The 20,443-nt window shown below is 42.2% G+C and overlaps 1 protein-coding gene across 1 annotated transcript in view; it reads left to right on the forward strand.

Annotated features, from left to right (window-relative positions):
• Positions 1 to 20,443, forward strand: part of myo15aa (myosin XVAa) — a 285,041-nt gene that overhangs the window by 210,664 nt on the left and 53,934 nt on the right. The window contains exons 48-54 of the mRNA XM_059979671.1: positions 709 to 850; positions 2,155 to 2,266; positions 3,811 to 3,885; positions 14,308 to 14,519; positions 16,547 to 16,665; positions 18,019 to 18,091; positions 19,401 to 19,473. Of these exons, the coding sequence (XP_059835654.1) occupies positions 709 to 850; positions 2,155 to 2,266; positions 3,811 to 3,885; positions 14,308 to 14,519; positions 16,547 to 16,665; positions 18,019 to 18,091; positions 19,401 to 19,473 (806 nt within the window). The remainder of the gene's footprint in view (positions 1 to 708; positions 851 to 2,154; positions 2,267 to 3,810; positions 3,886 to 14,307; positions 14,520 to 16,546; positions 16,666 to 18,018; positions 18,092 to 19,400; positions 19,474 to 20,443) is intronic.

Below are 20,443 nucleotides of genomic sequence, written 5' to 3' on the forward strand. Positions count from 1 at the left end.
TAACCTTGAAGCTGTCCCATTCCTAAAATCCAGATTCCTTCCATCCTCTCTGAGATACCAGATCTCTACGTACAGTGGCTACTTAATTAGGTATAATTCGTGGCTTTCTGCTGCTGTAGCCCTTATCCACCACAAGGTTCAAATTACTGTGCATTTTGAGATGCTTTTCTGCAGCCCACTATTATAACGCATGGTTATTTGAGTTAATGTTGCTTTCTGTCAGCTTGAAACTGCCTGGCCATTTCCCTCTGACCTCTCTCACTAACAAGGCATTTTCACTCACAGAACTGTTGCCCAGTGGAAAATATTTTTTGTTTCTCGCACATTCTCTGTAAACCCTAGAGACTGTTGTGCATAAAAATCACAGCCCAATCAGCAGATTCTGAGATACTCAAACCACCCCATCTGGCACCAACCATCATTCTACGGTCAAAGTCACTCAGATCACATTTCTTCCCCATTCTGACATTTGGTCTAAACTTCTTGACCATGTCCGCATGCTTTTATGCATTGAGTTGATGCCACGTGATTGGCTGATTAGATATTTGCATTAATAAGAAGGAGTGCCTAATGAAGAGGCCACTGGGTGTATATTGCAATTCTGCATGTTGGACTAGACAAGGATCCTAGTTTCCAAGAAGCCTTGGAAATACAGAGCTATAATTTTATAAAAACAACCTCATCAGTGTCATTATGATTGCTTTACAGCTACACGGACATCATGTTTGTCACCATCCCTTCTGAAAACATGTTGGATTTCAACCTCACCAATGAGAAACTGATTTTGTTTTCCTCCAAGGCTCCACAAATAAAGAGTGTGATTGATTACTTCATCACTGAGCTGAAGAAGGTGGGTGAGGGCTTGTTTCAGTCTGCCTCATGTAGTCAGTGTATGAGGGAGATTTCAAAACCTCTTCATGAATCATGTCATGTAGCAACAAAATTCTAAGCTTTAAAAACAATAGACATCAATCAATGAGTAGCCATTTCTCCTTTGTGAGACAAAGCTTCAAGATTGTTTCCAAAAATTTGGACAAATTACCCAGATTTTTGCTTTGCTATGAGAGCATGCCACTGTGTGATGGTTTATGTTGTGAAAGCAGTACATTATCCAAGCGGGGGGGGGGGGGGGGGGGTGCTGAATAAACACAGTCCCATTGGGGGTGGTTTTGAGGGGACATTGAATTATCAAAGGGGGGTGAATAAACTCAGTCCCATTGGGTTTGGTTTTGAGGAGACATTGAATTATCAAAGGAGGGGTAAATAAACACAGTCCCATTTAGGGGTGGTTTTGAGGGGACATTGAATTATCAAAGGGGGGTGAATAAACACAGTCCCATTGGGGGTGGTTTTGAGGGGACACTGAGTTAATAAATACAGTCCCATTGGAGTGTGGTTTTCAGAGAGTACTGAGTTATCAAAGGGGCAGTGCTGATGGAGCAATGAGTTGTCTTTCAAATGAGGTATTAAATTAAAACTGACTGCACTCTCATGTGGATGTGAAAGATCCCTTGATGAAAGATCAGCGGAGTTCTGACCAGTGCCTCTGCCAATATTTACCTCCCAACTAACACTGCTAAAACAGATTTTCTAGTCTTTAATATTTCATTACTTGTGGGTTATTGATTTCCCTGATTCATTACATTGACAAAAACTTGTCTATGCAATATTAAGTGGATTTTCAGTCTTCGACTAAAGAGCACCAATCAATAGTCTAGGTCACAATGCTTAACCTCAAATATCATTAAGTTTTAAAGAATTTAAAAAAAGGTTTGAAGGTTTTCTCGAAATTATCCTTCTTTAAAGCGTGACTGCTCTGCACAAGCAGACAAATCTGACGATAACAGAGTGTTTCTCCTGTTAGCTGGGATTGAGTTATCTGCGAGCGTTCTCTCTGGTGATGGGGTATTGGACATTGTGATTCCTGCTCCCCAGATGGATCATTATCCTTGTTCTCTATTGCTTCTTAAGAGCTTATTTCCTTATCTCTTTCTTCATTAGCATTAACAGTATCTCACCTTGCCCATATTCTGCTCACTGTCTACTTTATAAAGTATCATGAAATATTTTGTTACGTGATCTGTGATGCATAATAACAATAACGTGGTTGTAAGAGCAGAGAGTTAACGCCGCCTGTGTTGTGGCCACTTACAGGATTCTAATTATGTTGTAGCAGTGAAGAGTCACATCACAAACAACAGCTCCTTCCTACGATTTCACAAAGGGGACATCATTTGCCTGCAATCCTCGGATGGTGTGGAAGATGGTCAGTATCTGAGGGAATTTAATTTTTCATTCTTAGAGCTCAGCTAAAAACCCAAATGGCTACCGCCTTATGCTTAAACCTGAGTGCTTGAATTGGTTATAATGAGCTAGGTTGTTCAACCAATGCCTTTTGTGGAGTATTGAGCCATAAAGAGAGGGATTTCAAGTATCCTTGTTTATGAATCACTGGCGGTCAGTGTACAAGTGCAACAGTTAGCCAGGCAACAATATAGTGATCTTCACTGAAAGAGGATTTCAGTGCAGAAATAAAGGCAATTTACTGGAATTGCATTTGATCCTGGTAAAACGAAAACTTTACGTTTGAGTGTGGAGCCAGTTTCTCGCTCTAATGAAGAAATATTTGCAATAACAGTAACCTGATTTATTCTGGGGAAGAGGAGAGTCTGATGAGGAGTGTTGAAGCTGACTGAGTCTATACCCTCCAAAGAGCAGATTTCATTTAAATATAAAAAATATTCCTACGTAACTGGATAGGGTAATTGCAGACATGATGATTCCCCTGGCTGGGGCGGTTGGAACCAGAATTCACAGATTCAAAATAAGAGTTGCTCATTCATGACTGAAATTAGAACAATCATTTCTTTTTAAGGATTGGAAATTCTCTACCAGCAAGGAAAATAGAAGCTCAGTGGAATATTAAAAATGGGAATTTATCTATTTTTTGGATACTGGGGAAAATCAAGGGATCTGGATAAGTGCAGGAAAGAGGCACTGAGGTGAAAGGGTCAGCCATGGTCATACTGAATGATGGAGCAGATACAAGGGCCCAGATAGGGAACCAAAAGCTCCATGAAGTGTTCTCATCAGCCTCGTAAAACGACATGCTCCTTAACTGGTTGGCGCTGTGGGTTGACAGGGTGGGGGAGCATGATGTGAGAAGTTCAGTTCTCTTCCCACTGTTGCATAGCACAACAATGACCAATGATCACCAAGGTCTGAGCAAAACCAGGGACACCACATGGGAAAACTGTGGACAGAACAGTTGCTTTTAGAACCTCTCCGTAATTACTGTAGGTTTCATGGTCAGCTCAATGGCTGGAAATTCTGTTGTGCGTCACAACATTTTTGACTGCTGTGCGAGAAAAAATTCTCCCAGAATTGTTTGTTTAACCTTATTACACACTTTGCAAGGGTTGCACACCCTGGTTCCAGTGGTTGTGGGTTCACACCATGAACTCAGTGAGTGTAGTTTCACAATTGGGTTCCAGCAGTTGTGAATTCAAAACCCGGACTCTGCAAATTGTACCTCCTCATTTCAATGAGTGAGGACTCACACCCTGGACTCAGAAATTGTAGATTCACGCTCTCAGCTCATTAAGCATCTGTTCACTCCCTGGATCCGGGACATGTGGGTACATCCCCTCATGGTGGGTATGTTGGCTTTCGCCCTGATATCAAGTGGATCTTCCCTTTGTTTGAGTACAAATTCATTCCCTCATGCGGGTAAGTGTGAATAAGATATAAGTGGTGCTGTTTCCTCACAGCTGTCTTACTGTTCTCTTGATTATTTGTGACTGTCCTCAGACCGATGCTATGGATGTGTAGTCAGAAAGAAGGTGATATACGTGGAGGAATTAAGAAAACACATTCCTGATTTTGGTGGGTTTAAAGCATAACCATTGTACTTTCTGATTTGTTTGTGTGTACGTCGTTCTTCTCATTTTCTGAGTTAGTATTTTCAAAGTTTGATGGCCCAGGGGATTCCCTCCTCCTCTCAGTCCATTATTGGAAATATCTGGTCCTCAGTTTCAATTCTGCGTGCATGGTCCAGCCCAGTGTGGATGATAAAGGTTTAGTGTGCACACTCTGAGATTTTTTTGGCCAGTCCAGATTCCCCTGCCTTGAAATTGTCTGTGCCAATTGGACAGAGCCTTGCCCTGCACTTTGTGGCCGGTTTGATCATTGGAAAGGTACTGAAGAATCTCCAGCATCTCTGAGTCAAGGAGATGAAGGTGAAAACTGGGGAAGAAAATCTAAAAACCATGTTTCCTGAAACAGTATTACTTTTCAGCGGGTACTTCTCACCATTGTGTTAATGCCTGCCTCCTTATGTTAGCTATTCATGTTACTCCTGTGTTCATCCCTTTCAGGATGTTTCTCCATAAATCCTGCTCTGTGACTGCACCTTTCTTTGTTACTCTTCCATTTCATTCCATTACTCTATTTCAGTGTGCTTTTCATTGTTCATTTTCATCTTTCTGTGTAACACTTACCTTGAAATGAGCCATAGAGGAGCCACACAGAAAAGTACAATGTAGTTTGTTCTACTTGCTGCACCTATCTGTGTAGATTTTGTCCAGATTTTAGATCTTAATTTCTGACTTTGTGGAATGACTCTCACTCATTACATGAGGGGTAATTGATAAATTCGTGGCCTGCGGTAGAAGGAGTCAATTTTAGAAAACCTAGCACATTTATTTCACAACATAGCCCCCTCCTACATTTACACACTTAGTCCAGCGGTTGTGGAGCAAACGGATCTTGGACCTCCAGGAAGTGTCCACAGCAGGGGTGATTGATAAGTTTGTGGGCTAAGGTAGACAGAGATGAGTTTTACAGCTCTCATTACAGTTCAATGCAGTTCAACTCTGAGTGATTATGCAGAGAGATTGAAGTTAGTAACTCATCAGTTAATAACGCATCAGGGGTGATTGATAAGTTCGTGGCCTAATGTAGAAGGAGATGAGTTATTAACTTGAAACTTTCTCCATAGTCACTCAAAGAGTTGACCTGCATGTGTAAGTAACAAGAGCTGTATAACTCATCTCCTTCTACCTTAGCCCACAAACTTATCAATCACCCACCTGTGGACATTTTCTGGAGGTCCAAGATCCGTACGCTCCATGACCGCTGGACTAAGTGTGTAAACGTAGGAGGAGACTATGTTGAAAAATAAATGTGCTAGGTTTTCTAAAATTGATTCCTTCTACTTTAGGCCACAAACCTTTCAATCACCCCTTGTATATATTTCATCATTTATAGAGTCATAGAAAAGTACTTCACCGAAACACGCCCTTTGGCCCATTACTGTGTGCCAAACTATTTAAACTGCCTACCCCCATCAACCTGCACCCAGACTGTAGCCCGCCATACCCCCCCCCCATCCATGTAACCATCCAAACTTGCCTTAAATGTTGAAATCAAACTTGCTTGAACCACTTGCGCTGGCAGCTCGTTTCACACTCTGAGTGAAGAAGTTTCCCCTCATGTTCCCCTTAAACTTTTTCACCTTTCATCCTAATCCAACACCCCTAGTTGTAGTCCCACCAAACTTCAGTGGAAAAAGCCAGCTTGCATTTACCCTATTTATACCACTCAGGCTCTTGTATGCCTATAACAAATCTCCTATCAATATTCTATGTTCCAAAGAATAAAGTCTTAACCTACTCAATCTTTCCTTATAACTCAGGTCATCCAGTCCCAGCAACATCCTTGTAAATTTTCTCTGTACTCTCTCAACATTATTTACATCTTTCCTGTAGGTAGGTGACCAAAACTGCACACAATACTCCGAATTAGGCCTCACCAATGTCTTATGCAACTTCTACATAACATCCCATCTCCTGTACTCAGTACTTTGATTTATGAAGGCCAATGTGCTAAAAGCTTTCTTTATGACCCTATCTACCTGTGATGCCATTTTCAATGAATTATGGACCTGTATTCCCAGATCCCTTTTTTCTACCGCACTCTTCAAAGTCCTACTGTTCACTGTGTAAGACCACCCTGGTTGGTCCTACCGAAGTACAAAACCTCGCACTTGTCTGCAGTAAATTCCATCTGCCGTTTTTCAGTCCATTTTTTCCAGCAGGTCCAGATCTCACTGAAATCTCTGTTAGTCATCCTCACTGTCCACTACACCCCCAATCTTGGTGTCATCCACAAATTTGCTGATCCAATTAACCACTTTATAATCCAGATCTTTGATATAGATGACAAATGACAATGGACCCAGCACCAATCCCTGTGGCTCTCCACTAGTCACAGGCCTCCAGTCAGAAAGGCAACCATCTACTACCACTCTCTGGCTTCTCCCAGAAAGCCAAAGTCTAATCCAATTCACTACTTCACCCAGAATGCCAATCGACTTAACCTTCTGGACCAGCCTCTCAGGTGGGATCTTGTCAAATGCCTTGCTAAGGTCCATAAGGACATCATCCACTACCTTGTCTTCACAACTTTCCTGGTAACTTCCACGAAAAACTCTATTAGATTGGTGAGGTTTGAGTTAGATCAAACATGATCATATTGAATAATGGTCATGCTTAAAGGGCCAAATGGCCTACTCCCTCTCCTCTTTTATTATGGGTTCTTGGGTGCTCTTATTCAGTTAATGCACAAACTCACCCATTACTTTTCCACTTCTCTCTTTAATCTTCCTTCTTCCAGTCTTACTGCTCTATCATCTTTGAAGGGCACCAGCCTTCTGGCTAGAGAATTGATTTCAGTAAATATGGTTAACTCTTGTCTTTAATCTGTGTTTTTAAATTTGGTGTGTGCATGTTTGCTGTGTTTAATTTTTCCTGAGGTTGTCCAGGTTTTACATTCAGAGTTGGTACACTGCATATCAGTAACCCGCCAGCTCAGTTGTGATCATACACTGTATATCAGTAACCCACTGGCTCAGCTGTGATCATAAACTGCATATCAGTAACCCGCCAGCTCAGTTGTGATCATACACTGTATATCAGTAACCCACTGGCTCAGTTGTGATCATACACTGTATATCAGTAACCCACCGGCTCAGTTGTGATCATACACTGTATATCAGTAACCCACCGGCTCAGTTGTGATCATACACTGTATATCAGTAACCCACTGGCTCAGTTGTGATCATACACTGTATATCAATAACCCACCGGCACAGTTGTGGTCATACACTGTATATCAGTAACCCACTGGCTCAGCTGTGATCATAAACTGTATATCAGTAACCCACTGGCTCAGTTGTGATCATACACTGTATATCAGTAACCCACCGGCTCAGTTGTGATCATACACTGTATATCAGTAACCCGCCAGCTCAGTTGTGGTCATACACTGTATATCAGTAACCCACTGGCTCAGCTGTGATCATAAACTGTATATCAGTAACCCACTGGCTCAGTTGTGATCATACACTGTATATCAGTAACCCACCGGCTCAGTTGTGGTCATACACTGTATATCAGTAACCCACCGGCTCAGTTGTGATCATACACCGTATATCAGTACCCACTAACTCAGTTGTGATCATACACTGTATATCAGTAACCCACTGGCTCAGCTGTGATCATACACTGTATATCAGTAACCCACCGGCTCAGTTGTGATCATACACCGTATATCAGTAACCCACTGGCTCAGTTGTTATCATACACTGTATATCAGTAACCCACTGGCTCAGCTGTGATCATACACTGTATATCAGTAACCCCACCGGCTCAGTTGTGATCATACACCGTATATCAGTAACCCACTGGCTCAGTTGTGGTCATACACTGTATATCAGTAACCCGCCGGCTCAGTTGTGATCATACACTGTATATCAGTAACCCACTGGCACAGTTGTGATCATACACTGTATATCAGTAACCCGCCGGCTCAGTTGTGATCATACACTGTATATCAGTGACCCACCGGCTCAGTTGTGATCATGCACCGTATATCAGTAACCCACTGGCTCAGTTGTGATCATACACTGTATATCAGTAACCCACTGGCTCAGCTGTGATCATACACTGTATATCAGTAACCCACCGGCTCAGTTGTGGTCATACACTGTATATCAGTAACCCACTGGCTCAGTTGTGGTCATACACTGTATATCAGTAACCCACTGGCTCAGTTGTGATCATACACTGTATATCAGTAACCCACTGGCTCAGTTGTGATCATACACTGTATATCAGTAACCCACTAGCTCAGTTGTGATCATACACTGTATATCAGTAACCCACCGGCTCAGCTGTGATCATACACTGTATATCAGTAACCCACTGGCTCAGTTGTGATCATACACTGTATATCAGTAACCCACTGGCTCAGCTGTGATCATACACTGTATATCAGTAACCCGCCGGCTCAGTTGTGGTCATACACTGTATATCAGTAACCCACCGGCTCAGTTGTGGTCATACACTGTATATCAGTAACCCACTGGCTCAGCTGTGATCATACACTGTATATCAGTAACCCACTGGCTCAGTTGTGATCATACACTGTATATCAGTAACCCACTGGCTCAGTTGTGGTCATACACTGTATATCAGTAACCCACCGGCTCAGTTGTGATCATACACTGTATATCAGTAACCCACTGGCTCAGTTGTGATCATACACTGTATATCAGTAACCCGCCGGCTCAGCTGTGATCATACACTGTATATCAGTAACCCACTGGCTCAGTTGTGATCATACACTGTATATCAGTAACCCACTGGCTCAGCTGTGATCATACACTGTATATCAGTAACCCGCCGGCTCAGTTGTGGTCATACACTGTATATCAGTAACCCACTGGCTCAGTTGTGGTCATACACTGTATATCAGTAACCCACTGGCTCAGTTGTGGTCATACACTGTATATCAGTAACCCACTGGCTCAGTTGTGGTCATACACTGTATATCAGTAACCCACTGGCTCAGTTGTGGTCATACACTGTATATCAGTAACCCACTGGCTCAGTTGTGGTCATACACTGTATATCAGTAACCCACCGGCTCAGTTGTGGTCACTTTATGTTACTGGAGGGATCTTGGTATTGCTTATTGCCAACACTGTTCTGGGAGATGAAGCCACATGGATCTAGAGCTGGTAAGGATGAAGCCTTTATGCAACAGCCTGCTGAGGGACCAGCAGCTCTTACTGTCTGCCCTAGAAGACCATAACATATAGGAGCAGAGTTCGGCCATTTGACCCATCGAGTCTGCTCCGCCACTTCATAATAGCTTATCCCATTTTCCTCTCAGCTCCAGTCTCTAGTCTTCTCCCATATCCCTTCATGCCCTTTCCAATCAACAATTTATCACCCTCTGTCTTAAATATACATAAAGATTTGTCCTCCACAGCTGCCTGTGGCAAAGAATTCCACAGATTCACCATGCTTTGGCTAAAGAAATTCTTCCTCATCTCTATTCTAAAAGGATGCCCCTCTATTCTGAGGCTGAGTTCTCTGATTTTAGAGTCTCCCACCGCAGGAAACATCTTCTCCACATCCACTCTATCAAGGCCTTTCACCATTCAATAGGTTTCAATGAGGTCATCCCTCACCCTTCTGAATTCCAGTGAATACAGGTCCAGAGGCATCAGACACTCTTCATATGACAAGCAGTTCAATCCTGGAATCATTTTTATGAACCTCCTTTGAACCCTCTCCAGTTTCAGCACATCCTTTCTAAAAAAAAGGGGCACAAACTTGCTCACGATACTCCAAATGAGGCTTCACGTGTGCTTTGTAAAGTTTCAACTATATGGAACTTGAGTTCATGCAGTCAAATCTTGGAGGATGCAAACCTCTTCTAAACAGGAAAAAAGTCAAAGACTGATCAAGGGTGACTCCCCCGCCGTGGTGGATAAAACAACAGCTGACAAGTAGAGACTTCTAAAAAAGAGTTTGCATTTTGTGAACACGTATGCCCCTCCAGACCCAATGTCTTCCAAGCACACATCTTTAAACAAATAACCTCTCTCTTGAGTTCCATCATTCTCTGGAGATTTCACCTGCTGCTTGGGATAAGGGATCAGTCTGGTATCCAGTACTGTGTCGAATCATCAGGGAGAAATGGGGGAAGTATCTATCCTACTCCATTATCTTGCTATCCAGACAAAATGGAACCAGTATTATAAGTGAAAGAGATTCTGCAGATGCTGGAAATCCAGAACAACAAACACAAAACGCTGGAGGATTCAGCAGGTCAAGCAGCATCTATGGAGAGGACTAAACAGTTGACATTTTGGGCCCAGACCCTTCATGAGGAACCGGAATCAATTCCTTCAACTTCTCACCGCTATATGTCTCAGTAGCTCCCATGCAGTAAACGTTGCATTGGGGTCACTGGGTTACGTCAGCAAAACCCATCTTAGTTAGACGGCGTCCACAACCAAGTACTTTACAACTCAGCTGCAGACTTTTTCAGTCAGTTCTTGACTGGCTGGAGAAGGAAGCAAAGAGATTTCCCCACAATGAGGTGATAACAGGATGTGGGCACAGCTCAAAGCTCTTCTGTCAGGTGAGTGTAAAATGGTGGACAAAGATGGTGAGGAGGGAGTTCATATAGATCAAATATCTTGAAAGAAAGATATACCACAGTCAATCTTTCAAGGATTTTGCTCTGGGGCAGATATACAAAGAGAAGAATACTGTGCTGAGAGATCAGTAGCTCTTACTGTCTGTCCTACAGAGTCAAATCCTGAAGAAAACAGGCTTCTTCTAAACAGGAAAAAAAGTCAGTAATGAAACTGCTGACCAAAGGAAGCTCCCCTGCCCTGGTGGGCAAAGCAATAGCTGACAGGTAAGAATCTTTTCAAAGAGAGTTCATAAGAACTGAGCACAAGAGTGTTCTGAACAAGGTGAAAAGCAAAGATGGTAAGATTAGGGAATCTTGGATCATAAGTGGTTTGAAAGGAAGTACATGGCAGATAAAGGCAACTGGACTTTCTCGAGGAATATAGTGTGTGAGAGAGAAATTAGAGCAAAAAAGAGCCATGAATTAACCTGTGGCGAGAAAGATTAATGAGAATCCCAAGACATTCTTAAAGTATATCAGGAGCAAAAGGGTAGCTAGGGATCTCCATAAAGGACAAAATGGGTAATCTATGTATGGAGCCAGGTGACATGGGCGAGTCCTAAATGAATACTGCCAAGCAGAGTGATATGGACGATTACAAGTTCAGGGAGTGACACGTGGATAATCTTGAGCAGAAGGAGGAGGTATCACAGCATAGACAAGGGTCGCTAAATCTCCAGGGCTGGAGATCTATTCCATGTTGGCATAGGAAGGAGATAGCTGGGGCTCCACAGAGATTTTTGCATCTTTGTTAGCCACAGGATTGGAGCCAAAGGCTGGAACATAGATAATGCTGTTCCTTTGTTTAAGAACAGTAGCATGTACAGATGAGTTGGGATTAATCAGTCGCAGGGAAATTATAGGAGAAAATCCCAAGTGATAGGATTTATGTAGATTTGGAAAGGCACTGACTAATCAGGGATAGTTGACATGGCTTTGTGCAGGGAAAATCCTATCTCACTAATTTGATTGAATGTTTTGAGGAGTTAACTAAGAAGATTGATAAAAAAAAAACAAGTAGTAGATATTGTCTAAATGAACTTCAGCACTTGACAAGGTCCTACACGTTAGGCTGGTCCACATGGAATCCAAGGCAAGTTTACCAATTAGATCAAAACTGGCTTAGTGATAGATAGCAGAGGGCAGCAATGAAATGATGTTTTTCTGACAGAAACTCTGAGACCAGTGGTTTACTACAGAGATTCTTCTGTTTGTAATATATGTCAATGACTTGGTTGTGAATGTCGGAGGACCCTACCCCTCTGTGTAAAAACAAAATTTGTCCTGCACATCTCATTTAAATTTCCCCTCTCAATTTAAACCTCTGCCCTCTGGTTGTTGAGTGGCACTTGGAGATGTGCCACAACAACCTCTCACTCAATGTCAGCAAAATCAAAGAGATGATTATTGACTACAGCAGGAAGAATCCAGAGGTTTATGATCCAGTCCTCATTAGGGGATCGGAGGTGGAGGGCGTCAGTAGCTTTAAATTCCTTGGTGTTATGATTTCAGAGGATCTGTCCTGGGGCCAGCACATAGGCGCCATCACAAAAAAGGCACGACAGTGTCTCCAACTTTCTTAGATATTTTTGTAAATTTAGCATGTCACCAAAAACGTTGATAAACCTCGGTAGGTGCACAGTGGGGAGCTTCATAACTTGTTGCATTGTGACCTGGTATGGAAACATCAATGCTCAGGAACTGAAAGAAACTACAGAGAGTGGTGGATACTTCTCAGTCCATCACAGGCAAAGCCCTCCCCACCATTAAGTCATTTACATGGAGCACTGCCACAAGAAAGGAGCATCCATCATCCAAGACCCCCACCATCCAGGCCATGATCTCTTCTTTCTACCACCATCAGACAAGAGATACAAAAGACATGGGTCCCACACCACCAGGTTCAGGAGCAATTATTACCATACAACCATCAGGCTCCTGAACTTCACTCACCATAACTCTGTACTGATCCTGCAGCCTCAGTGTTTTTATTTACACGATTTGTCTTCTTTTGCACATTGTTCTTGTCAGTCTTTGTATATAATTTTTTTGTAAATTCTATTGTATTTCTTTATATTCCTATAAATGTCTGCAAGCAAATGAATCCCAAGGTAGTAAGTGGTAACACAGAACAGTACAACATAGTGCAGGCCCTTCAGCCCACAAGGCTGTGCTACCCCTTTAACCAACTCCGAGATCAATCTAACCCTTCCCTCCCACATAGCCCATTCTTCTTTCAACCACATGCCTTTCCAAGCGTACTTGTACCTGTCTCTACCACCACCGCTGACACCACCAACTGTGTTAAAAAACCTCTCTCTGACATTACCCCCAAAACTTCCCTCCCAAAGACTTAAAATGATCCCCCTTTTGAATAAGCCATTTCTTCCCTGGGAAGAAGTCTCTGGCTCTCCACTCGAACTATGCCTCTTACAAACTTGTACACCTCTGTCAAGTCGGCCCTCTTCCTCCTCCTCTCCAAGGGAGCTCCCACAACCTATCCTCATAAGGCATGCTCTCTAATCCAGACAGCATCCTGGTAAATCTCCTCTGCACCGTCTCTGAAGCTTCTGCATCCTTCCTCTCGTGAGGCCACTGAAGCTGAACACAATACTCCAGGTGTTGTCTAGCTAAGGTTTTATAGAGCTACTGCAATCCCTCACAGCCCGTGAACTGAATTCCCCGACTAATGACAGCCAACACACCACAGCCCTTCTTAACCACCCTATCAACTTGCGCCGCAACCTTGTGGGACCTATGGATGTGTACCCCAACATCCCTCTGTTCTTCCACACTGCCATTAACCCTGCATCCTGCCTTCAAGTTCGATCTTTCAAAGTGAATCAATTCACACTTTTCTGGATTGAACTCCATCTGCCAATACTCACTTCCAGTAAGGTGGCGACATGTTTGAAAGCACCAGCTTCTAAGGAGTCAACCAATGGTGCTATTGTCATTTTAAACAGTTTTATGATCAGAAGACCCCACTGGGCATTAAAAACTTGAAGGACTGATGGTCTATACCATCAGTGAGTTGTTCAGTGGCGGAGAAACTGAAGGCGGTGTCGGTCTAACAGCGAGCGATCATCTTAGTCACTTTTCTTGTGATCACAAGTCCCTGTTGGACATCAGTGGTGTGGAATATCGAAAGCTGAATTTGTTGGTTTATTGGTGAACGGCCAGGGAGCTGAGTGGCCTCGGTTGGCATTACCCCCAGTGTTTGCTTATCAGAAGTCAAGCTGTGTTGTATTCAACTGCAGACTGCAGCAACGTTCACGGACGCAAGGACGGACTATATATTTATTTCTCCACATCCTGGAAAAGGATGATCAGAGTGACACACAATGCATGTGTACACAAATGATGCCTAACTAAAATTTTATACAACTGCAACGTGACTCCCTGACTTTTATTCTCAAACCTTGACTGAAGAAGAGACCCAACATTCCCTCATTCTTATTCTAGCCTATCAGTATACCCATGCCTGATCTTGCTATCGTCCATGTACTTCTCCTTGGTGAATACTGAAGTGAAGCACAGGTACTTGTTCAGTACCTTGGAATTCCCTTTACTCTTAGTTGCCAAACACATCTCAAGGTCCTGACAACCTGACAACCTGTTTGTTTTCAGCACTCATTTCCCTCTTGTTGAGCACAGTGCTCATTTTCTGAATGAGCACACTGAGGGGAATGAAGGTGTGTGTGCCCGTTACAAAGAACAGTTTTTAACTGAACCTTTTGCTTGTTTGGACAGGATGGAAGTTTGGAGCTTTCCATGGCCGGTCCGGGCTGGTTCCTCTGGATTACGTGCAGCCTGTAGCCGCCCCAGATTTTATTCACCTGAGTACGGACAAGAAAGAAGAACCGAGGGACAAGAAGGGTAAAGTGGCAGCTTCGTCCTCAGGCACGGTGGCAGCTGCTGTGGGATCGACGGCAGCAGCTGAGCAGCTTGACAGGAAAGCCGAGGTTTGTGACTGAACCTCTCGGCCATCCACTGCACTCCGTTGTTTTGTGCTGCTGTTCCAGTCTACAGGAAGAAAGTGGGGACTGTATAGAGAGTGCCAAGGAGATTTACAAGAAAGTTGCCTGAATTGGGGAGCATGCCTTATGAGAATTGGTTGAGTGAACTCGGCCTTTTCTCCTTGGAGCAACAGAACGTGAGAGGTGACCTGATAGAGGTGTATAAGATGATGAGAGGCATTGATCATGTGGATAGCCAGAGGCTTTTTCCCAAAGCTGAAATGGCTGACACGAGAGATACTTGGAAGTAGGTCCAGAGGGGATGTGAGGGGTAAGTTTTTCACACAGAGAGTGGTGCGTGCATGGAATGCACTGCCAGCGATGGTGGTGGAACAGATACAATAGGGTCTTTTTAGAGACTCTTAGATAGGTACATGGAGCTTGGAAAAATAGAGGGCTATGCAGTAGGGAAATACTAAGTAGTTTCTAGATTAGGTTATGTGGTCAGTACAGCACTGTGGGCCAAAGGGCCTGTAATGCGCTGTAGATTTCTATATTCTATGATCCTATCCCATGTAGTATTTATCATTTCATGGTAAGGAGCAATCTCTTTAACTGCATGATGTCAGATATCAAGGGAAAAGCAGTGAAGTAATGGGGAGGGGGGTCATTTTTGCTCTGCTATAGTGACAGTGCCACAGGTGATTGCCACAATGGATGCTGGTTGTAGATTTTTCATGTACTCTATCCTACTTTGTCACGGCATTCTGGATATGAAGCTTACATTTATGAACAGCCATTTACTTTTAGAATAGTTCCAGGAAAATTTCCAAACAAAATAATCGCATCCTGGACAGTCACTCAAATTTAAAACAGCATTCAATTAAACAAGATCAGCCAGTGATTCTCAAACTGACAAATGATCTTACTACCGTACTGAGTTTCGAGTTTAAGAGTACCTGAATTCAGTACATAATGAAGATGTAGGTTCCCTACATCTGCCGGTGTTCATTGACCCTTGTAGAAGGAGACAGGTGAAGATGATCTGTGGCTGACTTTCACGTACAATACTCAGCCCCCTCAACACAGTAAAATGCACAGGCTCACTATCAAGGAAATGGTTTGGTACTGTGCTATGATTGACAGGAGTTAATTGTACCTTGTGGGATTGGATGTACACCTAGTCAGGAATGAGTAGGAAGATTGGTACCCTTATCAGTGGGAATGGATTATTCAGAATCAGTATGAATAGAATGGGAGTCAGTATCTGTGGGAATAGATATTGTGATAACATTAGCAGTGGAATGGAATAAACAGCATCAATTATCAGTGGGAATGTGACCTAAATATCTCTACCGCATGTCATGAAACACTATATTAAGACTCAAAGCAGAAAAAGAGAGAAGTCTATTAACAATGTATAAAATATTGCTGCTTTTATCTCTATTAGTCAGTTTTGTAAGCAGGTAAGTGAGTGCTGTTCGTCCAGGTCTCAGGTTGAAGTCACGATGCATTCTACACAGAGCTGGGTGGTCGATTGAGCAGTAAAGTGCCGACAATGTGAGGTTTAGATTTTATACCATCTTTCCCACAGCTTTCATCACCCTGCCATCCTTCCATCTGGCTCCCAGAGAGGTGGGAGTGGAGCTCTTGTTGCCACTGAGATTGAGGCTAGTGGCAGATGTTAGAATAGTGCAGAGAAATTAATAAAAAAATATTTTAAACATTTCTTTTCCTCACCTTGCCCCCTGTGGTGTTTGATTCCTTACTAGGAACTAGCTTCAGAGATACTGGACTGCTCTCATTTATTCACTCGAAAACTACAAGTGACATCACAACAAATTTGACCCTCACCCAACAAGCTGATGCACAAGACTAATCAGGGGAAGGATCACAGCTGAATAAACCCAGGCTGACTGCAGATTTCCTATTCATAATGATTCTTGTTTTTCTTTAAAGAAGCAACCTTTACTTATCATCCTTCAAAATAAATGCCAAAGTCATGAATGCGTAACTTTTAAACTTTTCTGCAGGCCTCCCCTCCAGTCAGTGCATTTATGGACAGTATCCCTGACTATGGTCTTCAGGATAACCAGTACACCATGACAGAATTTGCAAAGAAATACTTCCGCCAGTCACAGAATCCTAGGAGGTGAGAGAATGACAATTGTTGATCAGTGATAACTTTGGGTAGCACCAACAATGCCCAAAATTGAAAGCCTGTGTACTACAACCCAGATTATTGTATACATCCTGAATATGTCCTCTTTGGTTTTGTGCTCATCTTTTTGAGGTGTTTCCTTTCCAAGTGTAAACCTGGTTAAGATCAATTATCTAGCATTGTCCCAATGTTTAATCAGCAATCCCTTACTCATTTCTCCTACTTGTTCGGCAAATCTTGCTCAATGAGTCTGGTGATGGAATTTCACCATTAAATTTTTCTAGTTTGCTCCTTCTCTGTTCCTCATTTGTTTGATATTAACCAGGTTGAAAAGAAGTTAATTAATTCAGTTAGTTTATCCTCAAAGTTTTGATTAATTGAATTCTAGAGCAACATGAAGTTGTTTAGATCACAGACTATCTGCTAAAATCTTGGTTCCATATCACTTTTTTGAGGGCATGTAATAATTCATCATGGATTATGTGTAAAAGTATATGAATAGCATATGGCATGATATTACCACATCATAAATATGTGTCTCACTTGAAGTTAAAATGAAACTAAGACACACACCTTCTGGCTCCATGTTTTACTTTCAATTAGTTTTATATTTTGGAGTTACAAAACAGAAGACACTGTAGCAGTGAAATGGCTGTGAATTGTAGTAACTATTGTAATACTGTAAAATCACTATTTGATGTGAAATATTAACTGTGGCATTGACTAGTGATAATAAATAATTAAGACTCCTTAGACTCTGTAATTAGCTGACTAGTTTGACAGTTTAATTAACAAGGTTATCTGATTCACAGTGTTTAGAGCTCACGTGATCTCACTTTTTCAGATGGTTGGCTGAATTTCCCTCCTTCACCGGCACACTTCTCAAACACTGACTGAGTAAACCACACACACACACACACACACACACACACACCACCCCACTCTCACTTCTCTTTTATGTCCTTTCCAATGTAAGAACATTCACAAATTTTAGTCGCAGTTTAGCTTCTAGCACTTGACAGTTAGAATTAAGGCCACTTTCCACTAATAAAGATGCAAATGTACAACCTATCCAAATAGCTTATTTGTCATCCAATCTTTCTTGCTCTTCTGTAGGACTGTTTTATCTAGATGATGTGCTACAGTGCAACCTAAAGGAGATGTGGAGGTGTGGGGTTTTACCTCTGAAGAGGGGAATCAAGGGGGAAAGAAAGCAAGAAATAATAGATCCTCATTCTTTACTTAGAAACATAACTAACAATTTGACACTTATAATGGTACACAAACTAATATGTTATATAAAATGGCCTAAATTACCTTTACTCAATTTTTTTCTTTCTACAGTGAATCTAATAAAGAGAAATCTAAAAAATCCAAAGATCACAAGGAACTGTCTGAACTGGTAAAGTACTCAAAGGTGAGAGTTGCCAAGAGGGCTCAGGATTGGATGCTGATGTTGTAGCCTGGATGGTTAAAAAAAAACTGGCTCTTTAAGCAAAAATTATTTGAAGCTTGGAATCTCCTTTTAAACTTTTGAAAAGACTGCTTTGTATAGTTAATGTGATTTCATCCCTAGAGTCAAGAAATCCTAGAGAGAAAAGAAACAAAAACAGGCCCTTCAGCCCATTGACTCTGAGCAGACCAGCAACTACGCTCAACCCAACATTATTCCTGGTGTCCTGTTCCCTATTCCCTGTGAATATGATTTGTCCCTGAGTGATGGAAACCTGCTTTGATTCAGAATTCTGCACAAGATATAGATTTTTCTCTAACAAGAGGAAGTCTGCAGATGCTGGAAATCTAAGCAACACACACAAAATGCTGGAGGAACTCAGCAGGCCAGGCAGCATCTATGGTAAAAAGTACAGTCAACATTTTGAGCCGAACCCCTTCAGCAGGACCGAAACTTTGACTGTCCTCTTTTCCATAGATGCTGCCTGGCCTGCTGAGTTCCTGTGTGTTGCTATAGATTTTTCTCTATCCTGATTGGTTTACTTAGTATTTGGAGATTGTCACTGCCAGTGAGGAGTATGGAACATGAAATAACATCATTCTCTGTACGATTTTCACAGAATCTATAAAAGTGACCTGTCCCAGATAGTGACAGGTCAAATTTTTAAAGGAAAAGAAAACAGCAGTCATCATGTTTCCAAACAGAGAAGATAAAATTTTGATTGCCTAACAGTTTTCTTCAAATAGAAGTATTCTAGGAGATGGAGTGACATCCTACGTTGTCTTTTGGTCACACAGCAATTAAGCACTGAGCATTTTCAAATTTACAGATTGTTGCCAAGATGAGGGACAAGCACATGGCAGGTTCATAAGTGGTTCTTACTTTATAATATAATTCGCCAAGAGCTCACAGAATGTTACAAGGACCATTTCATTTGAACAAAGAACAGCTACTGGAGACCTCATTGCATCATTGAATTTCCAGGGATCTATATTGCAGGGGCAACCATTATTGCCGTGCTTGGATTTGGGAAGGACTAAGTTAACCAGCCTATAGATGAAAGTGTAATATCAGCCACTTGCCAAATGTAGGTAGGACACTGCAGGTGAACAGCCCTTGAAATAAATACCCACCCACCCTTGCACTGGTGTACATGCCCATGGGCACATATCAGAAAACAAAACACCAGCAAAACAATTTATCTGCAGAGCAGCACTGTCAGCTTATGATGTAAGCAGATGCCTAATGAGTAACTTAATGACTTTCTTCACAGACTCCAATCCAAGAATCCCTGATTGAATTCTCCGATGAAATTATGAATAAAGTAGCAGCTGAGATTTTTGTTGGTAAGACTCAATGGTGATTCCCTATTTGTGAAATTAAATGCCACCTTCATCATTTTACTGCAGGAGTGGAATATGGGACATCCTGGACACCAGCCACTCTGGCTTCATCCTCCCAAATTAATTTCACCTTGGCTGTGAAAGTAGGGTGGTGAGAGTCTCATCTTGCCCCAGTCCATTTCCCTCCACTCAGAACTGTCACCTCAAGCTATTGAGAGACCATTTACCTCTTTCTCAATTCTTCTATTTCTTGGCACATGAGTAACCTGAGTGTCTGCATTGATTTCTGGCCTCTCACCAGTCCCTCATGTCAACCTGATCATCAATTCTATCCCGGTCCGGATAGACACCATAACACTTTCGTCTAACAATGTCTTGCCCCTAACTACCATCCTCCATCCCCTCACCCCGACTCTTGGCCCAAGCACATTACCCCTTTTTCCTGCCCCATTCAAACTTCTGTCCAACTTGAACCTGAGTATGAACTTGACCTTTTAACATGATTTCTCATCAAATTCCCTCAATGTGATCCCTCCCATTTTGACACCCACACCCAAATGATTTCCCTCATTCACTCTGCAGGATCCTGGGATAATAAAGCTAAGATCCTTGTCCCAGGACCTCTTCTGCCAGGTTGTGAGCTACTTGTCCTGGCCTGGCTTTGGGGTATTTTTCTCTGCAGCCTTTAAAGCTCCAGCTCTCTGAAACCTAGTACTCCTTGCATCTTTAAAGAGATTTTTTGGCTCAAAATTCTTCCTCAATGTATTTAAATGAATCAGATAGGCACAACAGTCAGAAAGATATTTGGAGAAGAAGCCTATTATCTCCACAGTTTGTTTTATTGTGTAGAGTTCTCTCCCTCATACAGTAAAACAGACTCTACAACCCTGAGGTCACCTAAGAAGGCAAACTTTCTAATAGTTTTTTGTGTGGACATAATTATTGCCATAGTTATGAGATTGTCATGTTATGT

This window comes from Hypanus sabinus, chromosome 9 (genome assembly GCF_030144855.1).
Source record: "Hypanus sabinus isolate sHypSab1 chromosome 9, sHypSab1.hap1, whole genome shotgun sequence".
NCBI classification, from domain to species: domain Eukaryota; kingdom Metazoa; phylum Chordata; class Chondrichthyes; order Myliobatiformes; family Dasyatidae; genus Hypanus; species Hypanus sabinus.